Source organism: Denticeps clupeoides, chromosome 14 (assembly GCF_900700375.1).
Source record: "Denticeps clupeoides chromosome 14, fDenClu1.1, whole genome shotgun sequence".
Classification (NCBI taxonomy): Eukaryota; Metazoa; Chordata; class Actinopteri; order Clupeiformes; family Denticipitidae; genus Denticeps; species Denticeps clupeoides.
This window is the reverse complement of record NC_041720.1, coordinates 3,291,991-3,306,836: the sequence shown is the minus strand read 5'-3', so window position 1 is coordinate 3,306,836 and position 14,846 is coordinate 3,291,991. Positions and strand designations below refer to the sequence as shown.

Sequence of the window (14,846 nt, the reverse complement as noted above, 5' to 3'; positions counted from 1 at the left end):
TTCAGTGAAGTACCACCAGTTACAGTTCTCAGAAGCTTATGGCAAGCAAAATGCACCTTTAAATATTCTCTATACTCTACAGGGGTGCATTAATGTTGTGGGAGTTCAGAGAAAGCGAGCATGTCAACATCATTAACCGATACACATGGTCTTCCGATTATAGCAGGTTTCTTTATTTATTTGCTCTCTCCGCAAATGAGGGAGTCGAGATCATTCTCCAGGGCCACTGTACCCCACAAAGGAAGGCGGTCTGTATTTAATGGCTTGTATCCAGCATTTATAGGTGGTCTCGTTCCAGAGCAGAGTGCACCGTGCCATCACTCAGTAAGATTACGCTGTCTCCCGCGCTTCTCCTCCAGAGATGGGTCCAAGGCCCGGTGTGGGGCGCAGTGGAACAGACTGCGGTGCTTTAAAGAGAAAGTACAAGAGCAAACAACTGGCTTCACGAAACGGCAATGGGGTTTACAGAGAACCTCCAGCTCATGAAGGCCGCTGCCTGCAAACAAAATGACTTCAACAGAAGTAAAATGTTTAAAGTTGACTTTACTTCAATTATTCTTGTCACAGAATGACATTTATTATACAGAGTGGGTGGTATCAAGTATTTGTAGGATGAGCAAGCCTCACAAACAAAAACAGGAACTCCAACAGCAGGAACCGAGTTCTTGTGCTGCGATTGAAAAACGCAAAATGTGGCTTCTCCGATATTTCTCCGGCGACACAGCACCCGCCCGAGACCTTGGGAACCGCTCGGGCAAATCTCACACAGGGAACACTCACTTTGTGGCATCTGAAGGGACACGGCGGTGCATAGGTCAAACACATGCGCTGTAGAGAGGTAAGACACCAGAAATGAACCGTACATAAACGGAAGTCCGTACCGAATAACAAGTCTTCATGTACAGATTAACGATGAGCTTTTTATTATTCCCATTTGAAATATCTGACAATGCGGGCTCATCTGTATAAAATAAAACCCCGAAGAACAAAAGATTTACCACTGGTTTCCGATGGGTTGCTGCATCAGAACACACACACAAGTCCACTTTCCTTCTCTCCACCCTTTCAACGCTGCACAAACGTGAAGTGAACACCGCCAGCGAACCACACAGAAACTGTATTTTTTTTTGTTTTTTTAATGAAAGGATGAATTGCCCATGAGTTCCAAAACTGACTGGTGAACCACTAATATTTTCAAGTATTTTCTGCAGCTACGTCTCATGGAGGTGACGCGTGGAGGAGGTTGTTGGTGGATGCACGGGCGAGCCCATCGCTGTAAAAAATAATCTCCGCCGTACAGTTAAACGCTCACAAACAAAACCGACATGGACTTAGATTTGGTCACGTTTGATTTAAATTCGATAAAGGTGCTTCTTTTTTCGACTTTTTTTTTTTTTTTTTTTTTTCAAATGATTACGGTAAAAGTCTGGAAAGGAAGAGGTGGAAGCTGGAGGCCTCTTCAGGGCCAGCTGAATGTCCTGCCCGTGATCTGGTAGAACTTCTGGTTGAACGGGTGGAAGAACCGCCTCAGTTTGGCCACCACGGCCGGGTCCACCTCGGGGTGGGTGCGGCCTTTGCTGCCTGCCAGGCACTTGCTGAAGACAATGTTAAATCGCAGGCAGTAGAAGCCGCGGGTGGCGTTGAAGTACAGGTTGTACTGGCTGATCCGAGATGGGAGGTTGAGGAAACGTTCCACCAGCTGCAGCTCGGGGAGGGGGTCCGTGATCAGGCGGTCCCCGTCCACGATGTGGAACTGCTCCACGGGGAAGTACTTCAGCCAGCGCTCCAGGTGCTTGGTGTAGATGCTGGTCCGCACTGCCTTGTACTTGGTGTTGACCTCGCAGGTATTGGCATCGATGGCCAACTTCTCGAACTTGTGGTAGGTCTTGTTCTTGCGCTCCTTGCCTTCGAGAACCTGGGTGTAGTCAGACACCGCCCTGGTGATGGGCTCGCGCACTATGATCAGCAGCTTGATGGACGAGTTCATCTTGAAGATGCGCTCGGGCACCTCCTCGGTGATGAAGTACGCTGGGCTCTTCTCGATGGTGATCTGGTGCGGGTAGGAGAAGGGCATCTTCTCCCGATACCAGTCCATGCCGCGGGCGTAGTTCTGGCCGTTGTCGAAGAAGTGGATCTCCTGCGAGGCCTTGACCACCGCCGGGTGCAGGTTGAGCATCTCCAGCAGGGCACGGGTGCCTCCCTTGCGCACCCCGATGATGATGGCCCGGGGCAGCTGCTGGACCAGGTTGTGCAGGCGGACCTGCTCCCTGCTCGCATTGCCCTTCCGCAGTTCGTGGAGCAGGCCGCGCTTGTACTGCAGCGTCCTTAAGGGGATCTGGCCGGGGAGACCAGGGGGAGCCAGCCTGCTCTCGATGTGGCAAATAGGCTGCAGCCTGAGAACAAGACCAACGTCAAAGCAAAAAGACATTAACGAACGATTCGTTTTTAGAACAGAAAATTATCACCACAGAAATCAATGCAAAGAAACAAGAAGCGACAACTACCCACCCAGCACATTTTTATTGGTGTGTAATTATTTTTTATAACACACTTTAATTATTGACATGATGGGTGGTAGAAGCCTAGCGGGTAAGACACTCGCCTGTGAAACAGAAGACCCAGGTTCAAATCCCACTTACTGTCATCTTGTCATTGAGCAAGACACTTAACCCTGAGTGTCTCCAGGGGGGGACTGTCCCTGTAACTACTGATTGTAAGTCGCTCTGGGTAAGGGCGTCTGATAAATGCTGTAAATGTAAATTGACATGATTGACAGCTCTCACACACCCTACGTCCTCATTCTGGACGTAGGGTGTTCCAGGGTGGTAGTAGCCTAGTGGGTAACACACTCGCCTATGAACCAGAAGACCCAGGTTCAAATCCCGCTTACTACCATTGTGTCTCTGAGCAAGACACTTAACCCTAAGTTGCTCCAGGGGGACTGTCCCTGTAACTTCTGATTGTAAGTCGCTCTGGATAAGGGCGTCTGCCAAATGCCGTAAATGTAAATGTAAAATGTAAATGGACAATTTAAGCCCCCTTCTGTCAATACGTGACATGCCCAGGTGTAGTGCAGCATCCATCTCCTCCCTTTCTCCTCCATTTCCCTCCTTTCTCTACATTCCTAATACCCATTGTACACGAACGAGACCACGCCCACTACCGACACAAACATGCAGGTTATCAGCAATTACTAGTGAATGTATCTCAAATGTAATTTTCTTTAATTGATATTAAGGCTTCATAAGCTGATGGACCGAAATTCGGCATGAAACGCCTCCTGGAAAGGAATGTAAAGAGCACCAACCTGTCCAAGCTCCCCACCCTGGCCACCAGATAGAGGAGACTGCCAATAGCGAGGCTGCCCAGCACGAAGAGCTTCTGTCTAAGCAACGCCTGCTGTTTGAACAGCATGGCCCTCCATCAATCTTCAGGACTGCGTCTTCAGCCTGGGGGGAAGCAGAGCACATAAACCTCTAATCACCGCCGGCAAAGAGGCGGCCTAATGTTTATTAACGCGCACTCAATCAAGTCTTACAAGTGATTAAGCCGGCTGCAGTGCCGCCGCTTTACTCCTTCGCCATGGGTATTCGTGCATCCATCTCGCTTCTTATTTAGCCATTCGCTTGATAGCTCAGACGGAACCGCGCGGCGGGCCGCCATTCCCCTCACACTGCTGAGAGGAAGCAGCAGGGCGCGGCCGGCCACACTGCTAGTGTCACGGCCTCTCCGGTCGTCACCGGAATTCATGAGGCAACTCCGGTTCGAATCCCGATCCACCACTGAGGTGCCACTGAGCAAAGCACCGTCCCCACACACTGCTCCCCGGGCACCTCTCATGGCTGCCCACTGCTCACTCAGGGTGATGGGTTAAATGCAGAGGACAAATTTCACTGTGTATCACATGTGACAATCACTTCACTTTCACAACAGCGTCTCAGGGGTCCGCGGCGTGAAATACGGGGTTTGGCGAGGACGTGCTGAAACTGTTTACTTCGGAGAGCATCTAATTCCCAAAACGGGCCATTTAGGAAATGAGAAGTTAATGGAACAATTAGACTTTCGCAATATCGTTCCTCCACATCGGCTCATGATCTGCACAGTTGTACCCGACATGAAATGGCAACTGATGCGTGCCTACATGAACCAAGTAATAAAACAAATGGAAAAAATTAGCGGCAACTCTCTCAACCTTCTTCATTTCTCTCGTTTCATCACAATACCATTCAAATGGCCCGGCGTCGCTCTGGCGTTCACTGCGCCCTTGAGCTACTCCATAAAGCCCTCGCAGCAACTCCTCACCCCGACCCAGTGCCACAGCCAGCCCAATCATTACAAATGATCTTCTTCAGCACATCTGTCTCACGGTCATTTACATGCAGAGGAACATTAGCGCATTTTTTGTCACGCGAGCGACTCTTTTGACCTTCTGTGGCAAAAATCTGATGACGCCCAGCTGTGTTTTTGGCCAACAGGGGGCAGTGTTTCCTTATCAAAGGGCCACATCCCGCATTATTAAAGTGAACTGGAAATGAATTCATATATCCAGTGAGAATTCATAGAAATCCTATCCAGAATTCCTTCGTTCCGGTCTCCTAAATAATAAACAAATACCTCTGAAACAGCTGCAGATGAGAAAGACCAGAGGCTCCAGCCCCACTGTCTGTAATAGTTTTTTTATATTAACCAGACAAATCCATATAAAACCATTTACAATGGGCTGGGATAATATAGTTTCTCTGGGGTTGCTTTTTCTTTTTTTTTTTTAACTTGAAATTAAAAATAAGTAATATTGCCTCGACTCTGGGAGGCCGTCTAGGCGATCACAGCTTTATTAGCCTCGAGCAGCAACAATGCAGGCTGGAGGTCATCTCCCTTTTTTTTTTTTTTTGCAGATTCCCATTTTGGAAATGGAATGTTTTTCATTATAAGAAGCATCTGTGAAAGGGTGGGGCAGCGGGGAGGGAGGGGGTGATTTACGAATGTGGCGTAAGGCTTTCACTCTTGCAAAGAGGGACTCATGGGCAGGCAGTAAAACGCTTTATTTCCTCCTGCCCACAACAGTGTGACGACGCAGACCTCGTCTAAATCAGTGTGATATTATACAAAGAACAGACGATTCTTTCACTCTTTTTCTTGACTCCTTTGTCCAGAACCAAAATATCCCTGGTCAAGAGTGTGTGTGTGTGTGTGTGTGTGTGTGTGTGTATATATATATAACAGAACCTTTCCAAGAAATCAATACCAAAAAAAAGAGGCAGCCAATTAAAATTATTTCTAGCCACTCCTCACTCACTTTGTTCTTGTGACATTTTAAACGCCTCAAACGTGAACTTTTTACGGCGCTATAATAGTGTCGGTTCTTCACGTGTGTTCTGCTGACGAGAGAACAGAACGTCTTCCTCTGCCAGCGCGTCTGCTGCAGTCATTCTTTTCTCTTTTGGGGCCTATGAGACCATGAAATCAGCATGTGAAACAGGGTCGAATTTACTTGAAAAACCTTGTTTAAGTAAAAACCTCGTATATGTATATGAAGACCGCAGAAAGAATAGACATAAATGCCAGGGGAGTCTTATGTGAAGCTAATCTGACAGGTTCTTGTGCGGCTCCTACATCAAAATGCAGATATCCATAATAAACGCCAAAGGCTGTGAAGGTTTTTCAGAAATTCGTCTTATTGTTTTACATCTGGAGGACGTTCCACCTCTGAAAAATAATTCTGGAATTGAATTGAAGGAGTTCAGCACAACACCATAAAATCTGGGACAAAGAGATACAAGGTTCTAGAGTTTACATAACTCATAAAGGAGGCTTCATTATCCGGGACGGCCGCATAAAATACCCAGCTCATTCAGAATATCAAATTAGGCCAGGGTTTTCAAAGTCAAAGTCAACTTCACTGTCACCTCAGTCACATGCAAGTTTACAGAGAGAGGGACACAGCTAAACCCAGTACTTTTTGTGTGGGCTACCGTATTTCCAGCCCATACACAGTGAGAAAAGACTGCGCGACCCAGATCTCAGTGATAATGAAGGAGGCAATAACGGATATGGGGGGGAAAAAAATCCACGGAGCGGAAGATTATTTCAATTGTACGTGTTACACTGAAACGGGATTTGGATGTAATATTCATGTTTGCACGTGATGATTAGCTGCGTGCACCGAGGGCTGCTGTTTCTGGAAACCAAGCAGCTCCTCGCTGATGCTTTTCTCGCGCTGAATGTCACGTGGTGGTCACGTCCACTTTAGCGTCCCTGACTGCCCACATGCAGATCTGAGCCAGAAGTACTGGACTTCACAACAACATCTTGGGGACAAAGGCCAAATGTGGAATCTTTTGTGTGATGCAGCCAGAGTGAGCGTCCCCTTCTGGACAATTTGAGAGAAAAATAAGAATCTCGACCGACAACATCCAACTAACATGGCAACTATCACTCATTTTAAAGCCTGGTTGTGATTCGAGCAGCAGGGAGTAGCCTGATGAAGAGCAAGTCTGATCTACAGGGGCAAACAGGTAGATACGTTCACCCGGAGGCCAAATGTGTGATCCCAGACTCCCGCTCCATGTGTTGGCTGCTGTCCGCGGTGCTGACCACTACAGCAATTATTTATTTGACGTTACCAATTATCGAAGTGGACTGTGACTACCAAACTCAAGCCAGGTAGAGAGCTTCCAGCGGAGCCGGCCATCGTCCCTGTCCTCTCATCATGGCGGTTTGTCACTAAGATGGAGAACATTAACACAGAACATTAACACGACAACTGGTCCGACAAAAGTTTTATGGTCGTGTCGGACAGAGAGTCAGATGAAGGAATGAGAGAATGCAGCAGGAAGTTTATGAATAATTCACAGCGTTGCCATTTATCATTATTATTGATTCCTATTTCCTATTCACAAGGGACTTCCTTTTTTTTCCATTTTTGTGTCTAGCGATATTACACCCACGGTATTATTGTGCCTTAGCATTAGTGCCACATTCATGTCCACACACCCGACTTTCAAATTCAATCATTTCCAGCCCCCAGTGTCATGCTCACAGCATTCTCTCAAGGACAAAACGGGGACATTTTCTCACGTCTTGGCGGAGATAATAAGCAACGGAGATAATAAGCAGCGGCCCCCGTAATCAGAAGGTTGCCTGTTCAAATCCCGATCCGCCAAGATGCCACTGAGGTGCCGCTGAGCAAAACACCATCCCCACACACTGCTCCCCGGGCTCCTGTCATGGCTGCCCACTGCTCACTAACAGTGATGGGTTAAATGCGGACAAATTTCACTGTGTGCACCATGTGCTTTGTATCACAAGTGACAATCACTTCACTTCACAGAGGGACTATGTTCCACGTTGAGTGTGCAGATCTGAATCAGGTGGCACACAACACACCTTAGCTCAATACTTTATATCCAATGTCAATACAGAGACAACGCACAATTTTTGTCTCCCTGTAATGATTGTGTAGCAAATGTCGCATAAACGTGTAACTACCTAAGGAACAAGCTTACAAACAAGATTGATAGCAGTGTGGTGTCTAGACACAAAAGTATGAGGTAACATAAAATCTATCTATAACTATAACCTAACATAAATATAACACTTTCAATAGCGACTATCGAAGCTCATACCGGGACACCGGGGGCGAAGGCGGGGCCTTACCAAGGGCGGGGCGCCAGCCAACCAGAGGGCACACACACACCATTTACTCACACACTCACACCTATGGGTAATTCAGAGTCTCCAATCCACCTCGTCTGCATGCCTTTGGACGGCGGGAGGAAACTGGAGAACCTGAAGGAAACCGGCGCCAACACCAAGGTCCGAGCCGGGGTTCGAACTCTCAACCTTGGAGGTGTGAGGCCATGCCACCGTGGGGCTTATTGAAGTACTGAGCCAAGACCACAATATGAAAATAATTTGCCATTATACCCTTTACGGGGAATTTAGGTCCCTGTTGTCATGTGGACTCGGGGACATGGTGCACGCTCACCCTGGCAGGTGCCCTGCTGCCCGCCACACAAAGAGCTGACGCCCAGGGAAAGGAGGAACGTTCCGGATGCAATAATAAACACAGCCGCGCCAGACCCAGAAAGACAATATCAGCTTTACTGCTGACTACATGCCGACCTTCAGGCTACAAATAAGACGAGAACTGCAATGCAATAAACTCGCGGCCCTGAGAGGGACGGGCAGGAGGGAGGTGCCTGGAGGCGAACTCACTACCGGCTCCGTCTCCAGACGGCGGCCGGGCTCCAGCAGACCCCTGCGCCGTGACACGACCATCACCCGGGGCCAGTCACATGGCTCAGTCCACAGGAAGACATATGTCAGGGCAGTTATATAAGACACCGAAAGCCATGGGATCCTAACAAAGAATCCAGTGAAAGAATTCAGAGGTACGCTACATCATATGGAACATAATATGTGAATATTAGATTCGTTAAAGGTGCATTATGTCATGTAACATTACACATAATAAGGTTCAGTTCGTGGTCTGAATTTGGCTCCTCAAGGCTTTATTTACTGCGATCCGCAGGCGTGGCGGCAAACTTGCTATCTCCTTCGCGTGTCCCACAGCCAGAGACATTATGGGCGCTGACAGCCCCCACTGAACAAGTGTTTTAACTTCACACCGAGGTTCACACTAATGGGACTTGTGAGGGGTGGGGACACGTGACGTCGCTGCGCCTCTCGCATGGAGACCCGGCCTCTGAGGCAGCTGTGCGCTCCCCGTCCCAAGGGGCCGGTGTCTGCTGTCCTGACAGCTCTCTTTCTACATCCCTATAATATGGTTTATGGTCATTTATTTCCATGATGTTACCATATCTGGTCTGGCAATTTTTATTTAAAATTTTGGTTTCAGTGAAAGTGAGACACAAAGATGTTTTTATGAACAAATATGAACAAGGGGAGGAGCGTGTATGTATGATTGACAGCTCCTACACACCCAGCTTCCTCATTTTGAACTATGTAAACCCCCTCCTGTCATCTCCTGTCAACAGGGGTGGAAGTATCCTAGTGGGTAACACACTCGCCTATGAACCAGAAGACCCAGGTTCAAATCCCACTTACTACCATCGTGTCCCTGAGCAAGACACTTAACCCTGAGTGTCTACAGGGGGGGACTGTCCCTGTAACTACTGATTGTAAGTCGCTCTGGATAAGGGCAACATAAATGCTGTAAATGTCAACACGGCCAGGTGTAGAGCGGTGTCCACCTCCTCCCTTTCTTCGACCCCTCTTTCTCCCCTGTTCAAGACTTACATGAATGTGGGGCCTGAAGTGGGAAAATGACTTGCATGAAAAAAATGTATTAATAACTAAAACATACACTGAAAAAGTGATTATCACTTCAAATGTCATTCATCCAGTTTTGATGCATGACAACTTGGATCATGCACAGGCTGTTTGCACACTTGTAATGTCAGGCAATGCCATTAGCAATGCGTGGTGAGTGCTGTTAAAATGGTCCGGGGTGTTGTGGCCATCGTCCTCACGTCACATGGCTGGCTGATGACTGTAGCGAGCGCGTGTTGCACACAGCATTGCTACTTTTAGTAACCGCTTTGTTCCTCTGCGGCGTTTACTTTCCGCTGCCTCCAGGATTATTTAGTGAATCAGCAACTATTTCTCCCTTGCGGGCAAAAAAAAAAGAGGGCAGCAAAACATCTTGTGTTTCATTTAATGATCAGAGGAGAAATGCCAACAGGAAAACAAGATACCATGGGATTGTGCTAATGCAGGCATTTAGAGGACAAAATTTACATTGTCGTTCTTGGTAAGGAATGTCTGATAAAAATGACAAAATTGATTTTTCATTGTAAGAGGGATGAGATGGAATAATGCAATAAAACACTTTAAGCAGAGTGCGGCAGCTCAGACAGTCAGATCTAGAATTTTCCCCCTTATGACGTCATAAGGGGAAAGGTTACCTTTTGTTTCTCATGCTTTTTCCGCCCAGAGAATTTCCCACCCCCCTAAAACATTATCTCCACCGACCGTCATGGCTTGAAAATGGGCGAAGCATTGCAGTTGTTTGGTGATTGGGTGTAAAAATGAGCACAAATGTATTTTTTTTGTTACATCACACAAGATTCTGAAGAACCAGCAAATTTTTTTCTGTAAAAACGGCATCACGACTTCCTGTCTGCGGCAAACATTGTGGTTGGTGAATGGTGTTGATGACGTCATTTCAACTTCTATAGGCCGCTCTCCTCCTCGTCCCGCCTCTCTCCTTCTCATTAGCATTTAAATCTACAGACACCGAAACGGCGCATCCTGGGAAATCTCATTGTGGGACTGGATCAAAGTGGCTGTAATTCTGCATCAAGGCTGAATTTCGGAAAGAGACTTCAGATACAGAATTAGGGGACCAACAAGACAGAAATAAAAATGCAAAAAAAAAGCCTTTAAAAAAGCATAATCTATGAAGCCCCTATTTCCCAATAAGTGCGGTGTTTCTTATCTTATGCACACCAGAAAAAAACACACACACATTTTGTCATTCGAGTGATTTGTGACATTATTCCAAGGTGATCTGAAAAAAGCTTCTAATTGCACAGTTTTATGATAATCTGGTTTTAAAATGAACATTTAGTGTGTGAAAGAGGCACTAATTGTACCTTACCGATAATTGATTTACTCTGTGCAGAACTAGTCAGTATCTCTGTTTTAAAACAGCTCTTGGTTCTTCCGTCGTGCTGTTTACATGCCTCGAACGGCGCTCTGACGGAACAGCCTCGAGGAACACGACTAAGGAACCTCTGATCTGCAGCACAATCGAGACCAGTGATCTGGGGGCCATGCGGAGCTTGACTTCCGAAGACCCTTTGGGACTTGGCTGATGCGGTGGGCGGGGCCTTAGGTAAGCGCTGAGTAATGTGTCAATGATAAGAATCCGTACCATGGAAGCAGACAGGACCCGTCTGTCCGGATCAGCGCATCCTCCCAGAATGCACAGGGGCCCGAAAACCTACGTTTAAGGTTTTTATCATGCATAGAGGGGTGAAGTTGCAATGCTGAGTGTTATATGTCTAGGCTAGTATGTGTGAGTGTGTGTGTGTGTGAAGTGATCTAATGGTGCACAGAGGCCGATACGTCCCTCAGGTAAAGCAGCAGATTCCACCCATCCCCACAGCAAGAGACAACGAGCGCACCAACCTAATTAACCCCCAACCACACACTCACACACTCACACACACACACAATCACACACACAGTCCTCCCACCCCCCTCATGTGTATGCAGCTCCTTCCATGTTTGCCGTGATCAGGCTCGTCATGATTGTCAGTGACAGGTCTGGGGCTCTCCGTGGCGTAAAGGGTCCAGCGTGGGTGTTTAATATTTCATTCCACGGCCTCTCGCGCCGCTGTTGGCTGCCGAGGATTTCATCACTCTTTTAGGCTGTCGGCAAACAGCCCGCCTCAGCAGGATGCGACCTATTAGCGCTTAACCCGTCCTGTTTTCTTCCAGAGCACCAAAAAAAAAAGAAAGATCAAATCCTGTATGTGTATCTGTATCGCTGAATAGTATTCTACACTCAGACTATAATGAAATTACAGAAAATGTTGGCAGGTTCCGTTCAGCATTATCAATAGCATGATGCAGGGGTCTTCTGGAAATGATTATGGACAGGCAAGCCCCGTATACGTAGCCGAAAGTTTGGCAATAAGCTGTCCGGTCACACTGTGTCCTGTATTTTACACATCCTGTCACCCTCTGCTGTACATCATGTGACAGGTAAAGAATTGTGAGATCACAATTCGTTACTGTGAACGTTACTGTGTCTATTGTGTTTCCGTGAGACATATTTTTGTGGAATCAGCTGCCGTTCAGAACAGATGTTATGTCTGTTTTAAGAAAAGGTTCTCAAATGTTTCAAAATGGATTTTCCTTAGCCTGGTTAGTTTCAGCTTTGCCTTGTGATTGGCTGAGAGGTGAATCCATTACATAAACAACTGCTTAGCAACAGCAACTGTGGTAGACCAATCAGAAGTTTCTCCATAAGCGTTGTTCAGAAACGTTAAACGTTGCTTTCTATACTCTGTTGAATCGTTTAATCAAGATCCTTTAATGACATAAAAGGGAACGAAAGAGAAGAAGATTCCATATGACAACTACATAAAATATGCAATATCCATACACACTGTTGGGGTACAAATTGCGACTCATGTCAACACTCATATTTACGCTGGTTTGACACATGAAGCACTTATGAAAAGGGACACTGTTCACACATATATCATGTATGGAACGGCATTCTCTAAATTATTTGCATGAAAATAATAAAAAAAACACTTCCAGGTAACGATTAAACGGTAATAGGGATAAATGCTCATTCTAATTGGATCCTGGCCTTTATATGCACTTATAACTTGACACTTCACTCCAAAGATCACTATTCTAAAACAGAAAAGAAAAGGTGCATTTTTTTTTAGTTCTCTATTGAGTCGGCAGGAACGGACCACCCACTCATGGGTCCAACGTTCCCTTGCTGTCACGTGTCAAGCGGGATGCATGTTTCCAGTCACCAAGCTGATTGTCCGAGAGTGTGGCACTGCACCAGTTCCAGGCTGTGTCACACCCTGTCAGGTCACCGCTGTAACAGGGAGACATCGTGGGCCAACGGAAGAGCTTTTCATATGTGGGCCCCAAAATATTCACCTTTAGCAAAACTGTTTAAGGACTTTAACTTATAAAAAGTTCCCAGTTAATTTAAGGTCCTTGACAAAAATTGTTTTTGCTTTTATATCGGTCTGTAGTCTTCTTCTGAAATTCAGCCTTGGTGCAGAATTACAGCCACTTTTAGCCAGTCACACAATGAGATTTCCCCAGGACACGCCGTTTCGGTGTCTGTAGCTTTAAATGCTAATGAGGAAGAGAGAGGCGGGACGTCATCAACACCATTCACCAACCACAATTTTTGGTGCAGCCAAGAAGTCGTGTCTGTGTTTTTCCAGGAAAAAGTAAAATGAGCCCCCTCCAATCACCGAGGGACTGCAATGTTTCACATGTTTGGAAGCCATGATGGCAGAGATAATGTTTTACGGGAGGGGTGGGAAATTCTCTGGGTGGAAGAAGCATGAAAAACGGGAGGTAACCTCCCCGCTTATGACGTCACAAGTTCCAGCTCTGACCATCTGAGCTGCCGCTCTCTGAACAGTGAAGAAGAATGGCCAAAGCTCTCTTTACACCTATCGCCATTTCTAGCCACTGCAGGACCATAGACAGGCCGGGGGAACTCGTATTAATGTTAAATCATCTCACAAAGTCACAAAGGACCTTTACGTAAGAAATGAGAATCAAATAAAATGGGCATGAGATTTTACATTTATGAAATAGTTTATTTCAATGGAAATGTGAAATATTAGGGGTCTTTTTATACACGCAAATAATGATGTGTTTATGTTGTGGGATTTCTATCAACTCTTACTGTCAAAAAATAATTGGCTGAGTCAAATTCTTAAAAATCATAAAGCACAAGGTTTGTGAAACAAAATATGCCACTGGGGCTCCTGGGACGATATAAGCCATGTTTTTTGGGGTTTGAAATTTATCTTTTTCATTGACAGAAATCAGATGAGACCTGAACAGTTCAGGTGTGTATTCAACTTAGAAAAACTATGAGCAAGATCCTTTTGGGAAGATCCTTCTCTCATCTAATGGTATCAATCTTCTGATGGTTCCTCAAACAATGAACCTTTCATGTGCCTCGGCAGGGCCTACACACCGGTCCCCACTCAAAGTCCTAATGCATTAAACGCCGCCACGCTATGAATAAAATATACCAAATACACTTATATGTTCTTTTTTTCCCCTCCTCTTGGAGTACCACTCGCCAATCCATTAAACATTTATGCCAACATGTTAGCGCTCAGAGGGCTACTTTTCTGCTCCTTGCTTTCTTCTTCAAGGTTTTTATTTAAGGAGCTTGATAAACAGGCCAACTACGTGAACTCAGTGAACTCTATGGTTTTAAGTGCAGCCATTTTAAATGGTTCTAAAAGTGTACCGCACTCCTCGAGTGGAGTTAATTCGTCATCGGACAAAGTATTTTTTGTGATTAAATGGACTACAGCTGATCATCTGTCATGCAAGATGCAACCAAATTCACGTAGGTCCAGCCGGCGGAAAATCTTTTATTAAAAAACGTTTTTTGATAGATGAGGCACGACAGTGGGTCCCTATTCTTAAGTCGTCCGTCACCAAGAACGCAGCAAAGTGCTCTGCTGTGCTTTGTTAAATAAAGGCCTTTAAGCTCCAGATTTTGCAGAACAGATGAAGACGGCCTTCTTCTTGCTGGTCCAGACCGGAGCTTCTTTCATGAATTCCCATGTATCCAGGTCAGGGAAGTGAGGCAATCATTCTTCAGACACAGGGATCCATTAAAGACACTGAGAAGCAATATTGTCCAATCCCGCTACACGCTTTTGTAGGTGGTGGCCTGTCTTCTCCTATCTGAAGAGAACTGGTTTTGGTGGACCCCACCTGTACTGTAGTACCACCAGAAACACCCTGACTGCAGATGTCGTGTACATGTCGTGTTGGTGGTAGTAGTGTTGGTGGGTAACACACTCGCCTGTGAACCAGAAGACCCAGGTTCGAATCCCACTTACTACCATTGTGTCCCTGAACAAGACACTTAACCCTGAGTGTCTCCAGGGGGACTGTCCCTGCAACTACTGATTGTAAGTCGCTCTGGATAAGGGCATCTTGTAAAAGCTGTAAATATCAATGTAAATGTGCACAAGAGAACATATTTGAAAACACAGGCCACAACATAGGCAGACCAGATCTAGACCACCTTCCTTGGCCTCCTCGCCCATCACAGAGCAGCTAAAATATAAAGC

General features: G+C 46.2%; 1 protein-coding gene across 3 annotated transcripts in view; it reads right to left on the bottom strand.

Annotated features, from left to right (window-relative positions):
• Positions 1-525: 525 nt before the first annotated feature.
• LOC114802857 (heparan sulfate glucosamine 3-O-sulfotransferase 5) overlaps positions 526-14,846 on the bottom strand; it is a 40,369-nt gene continuing 26,048 nt past the window's right edge. The window contains exons 1-3 of one of the 3 annotated variants that reach the window (XM_029001984.1): positions 3,539-9,892; positions 3,308-3,449; positions 526-2,393 (exon numbers count right to left, since the gene is read on the bottom strand). In XM_029001984.1, the coding sequence (XP_028857817.1) occupies positions 1,460-2,393; positions 3,308-3,414 (1,041 nt within the window). In that variant the 5' untranslated portion in view covers positions 3,415-3,449; positions 3,539-9,892 and the 3' untranslated portion in view covers positions 526-1,459. Of the gene's footprint in view, positions 2,394-3,307; positions 9,893-14,846 lie in introns of those variants that run through there. The other 2 variants (XM_029001982.1, XM_029001983.1) reach the window with 2 other exon arrangements.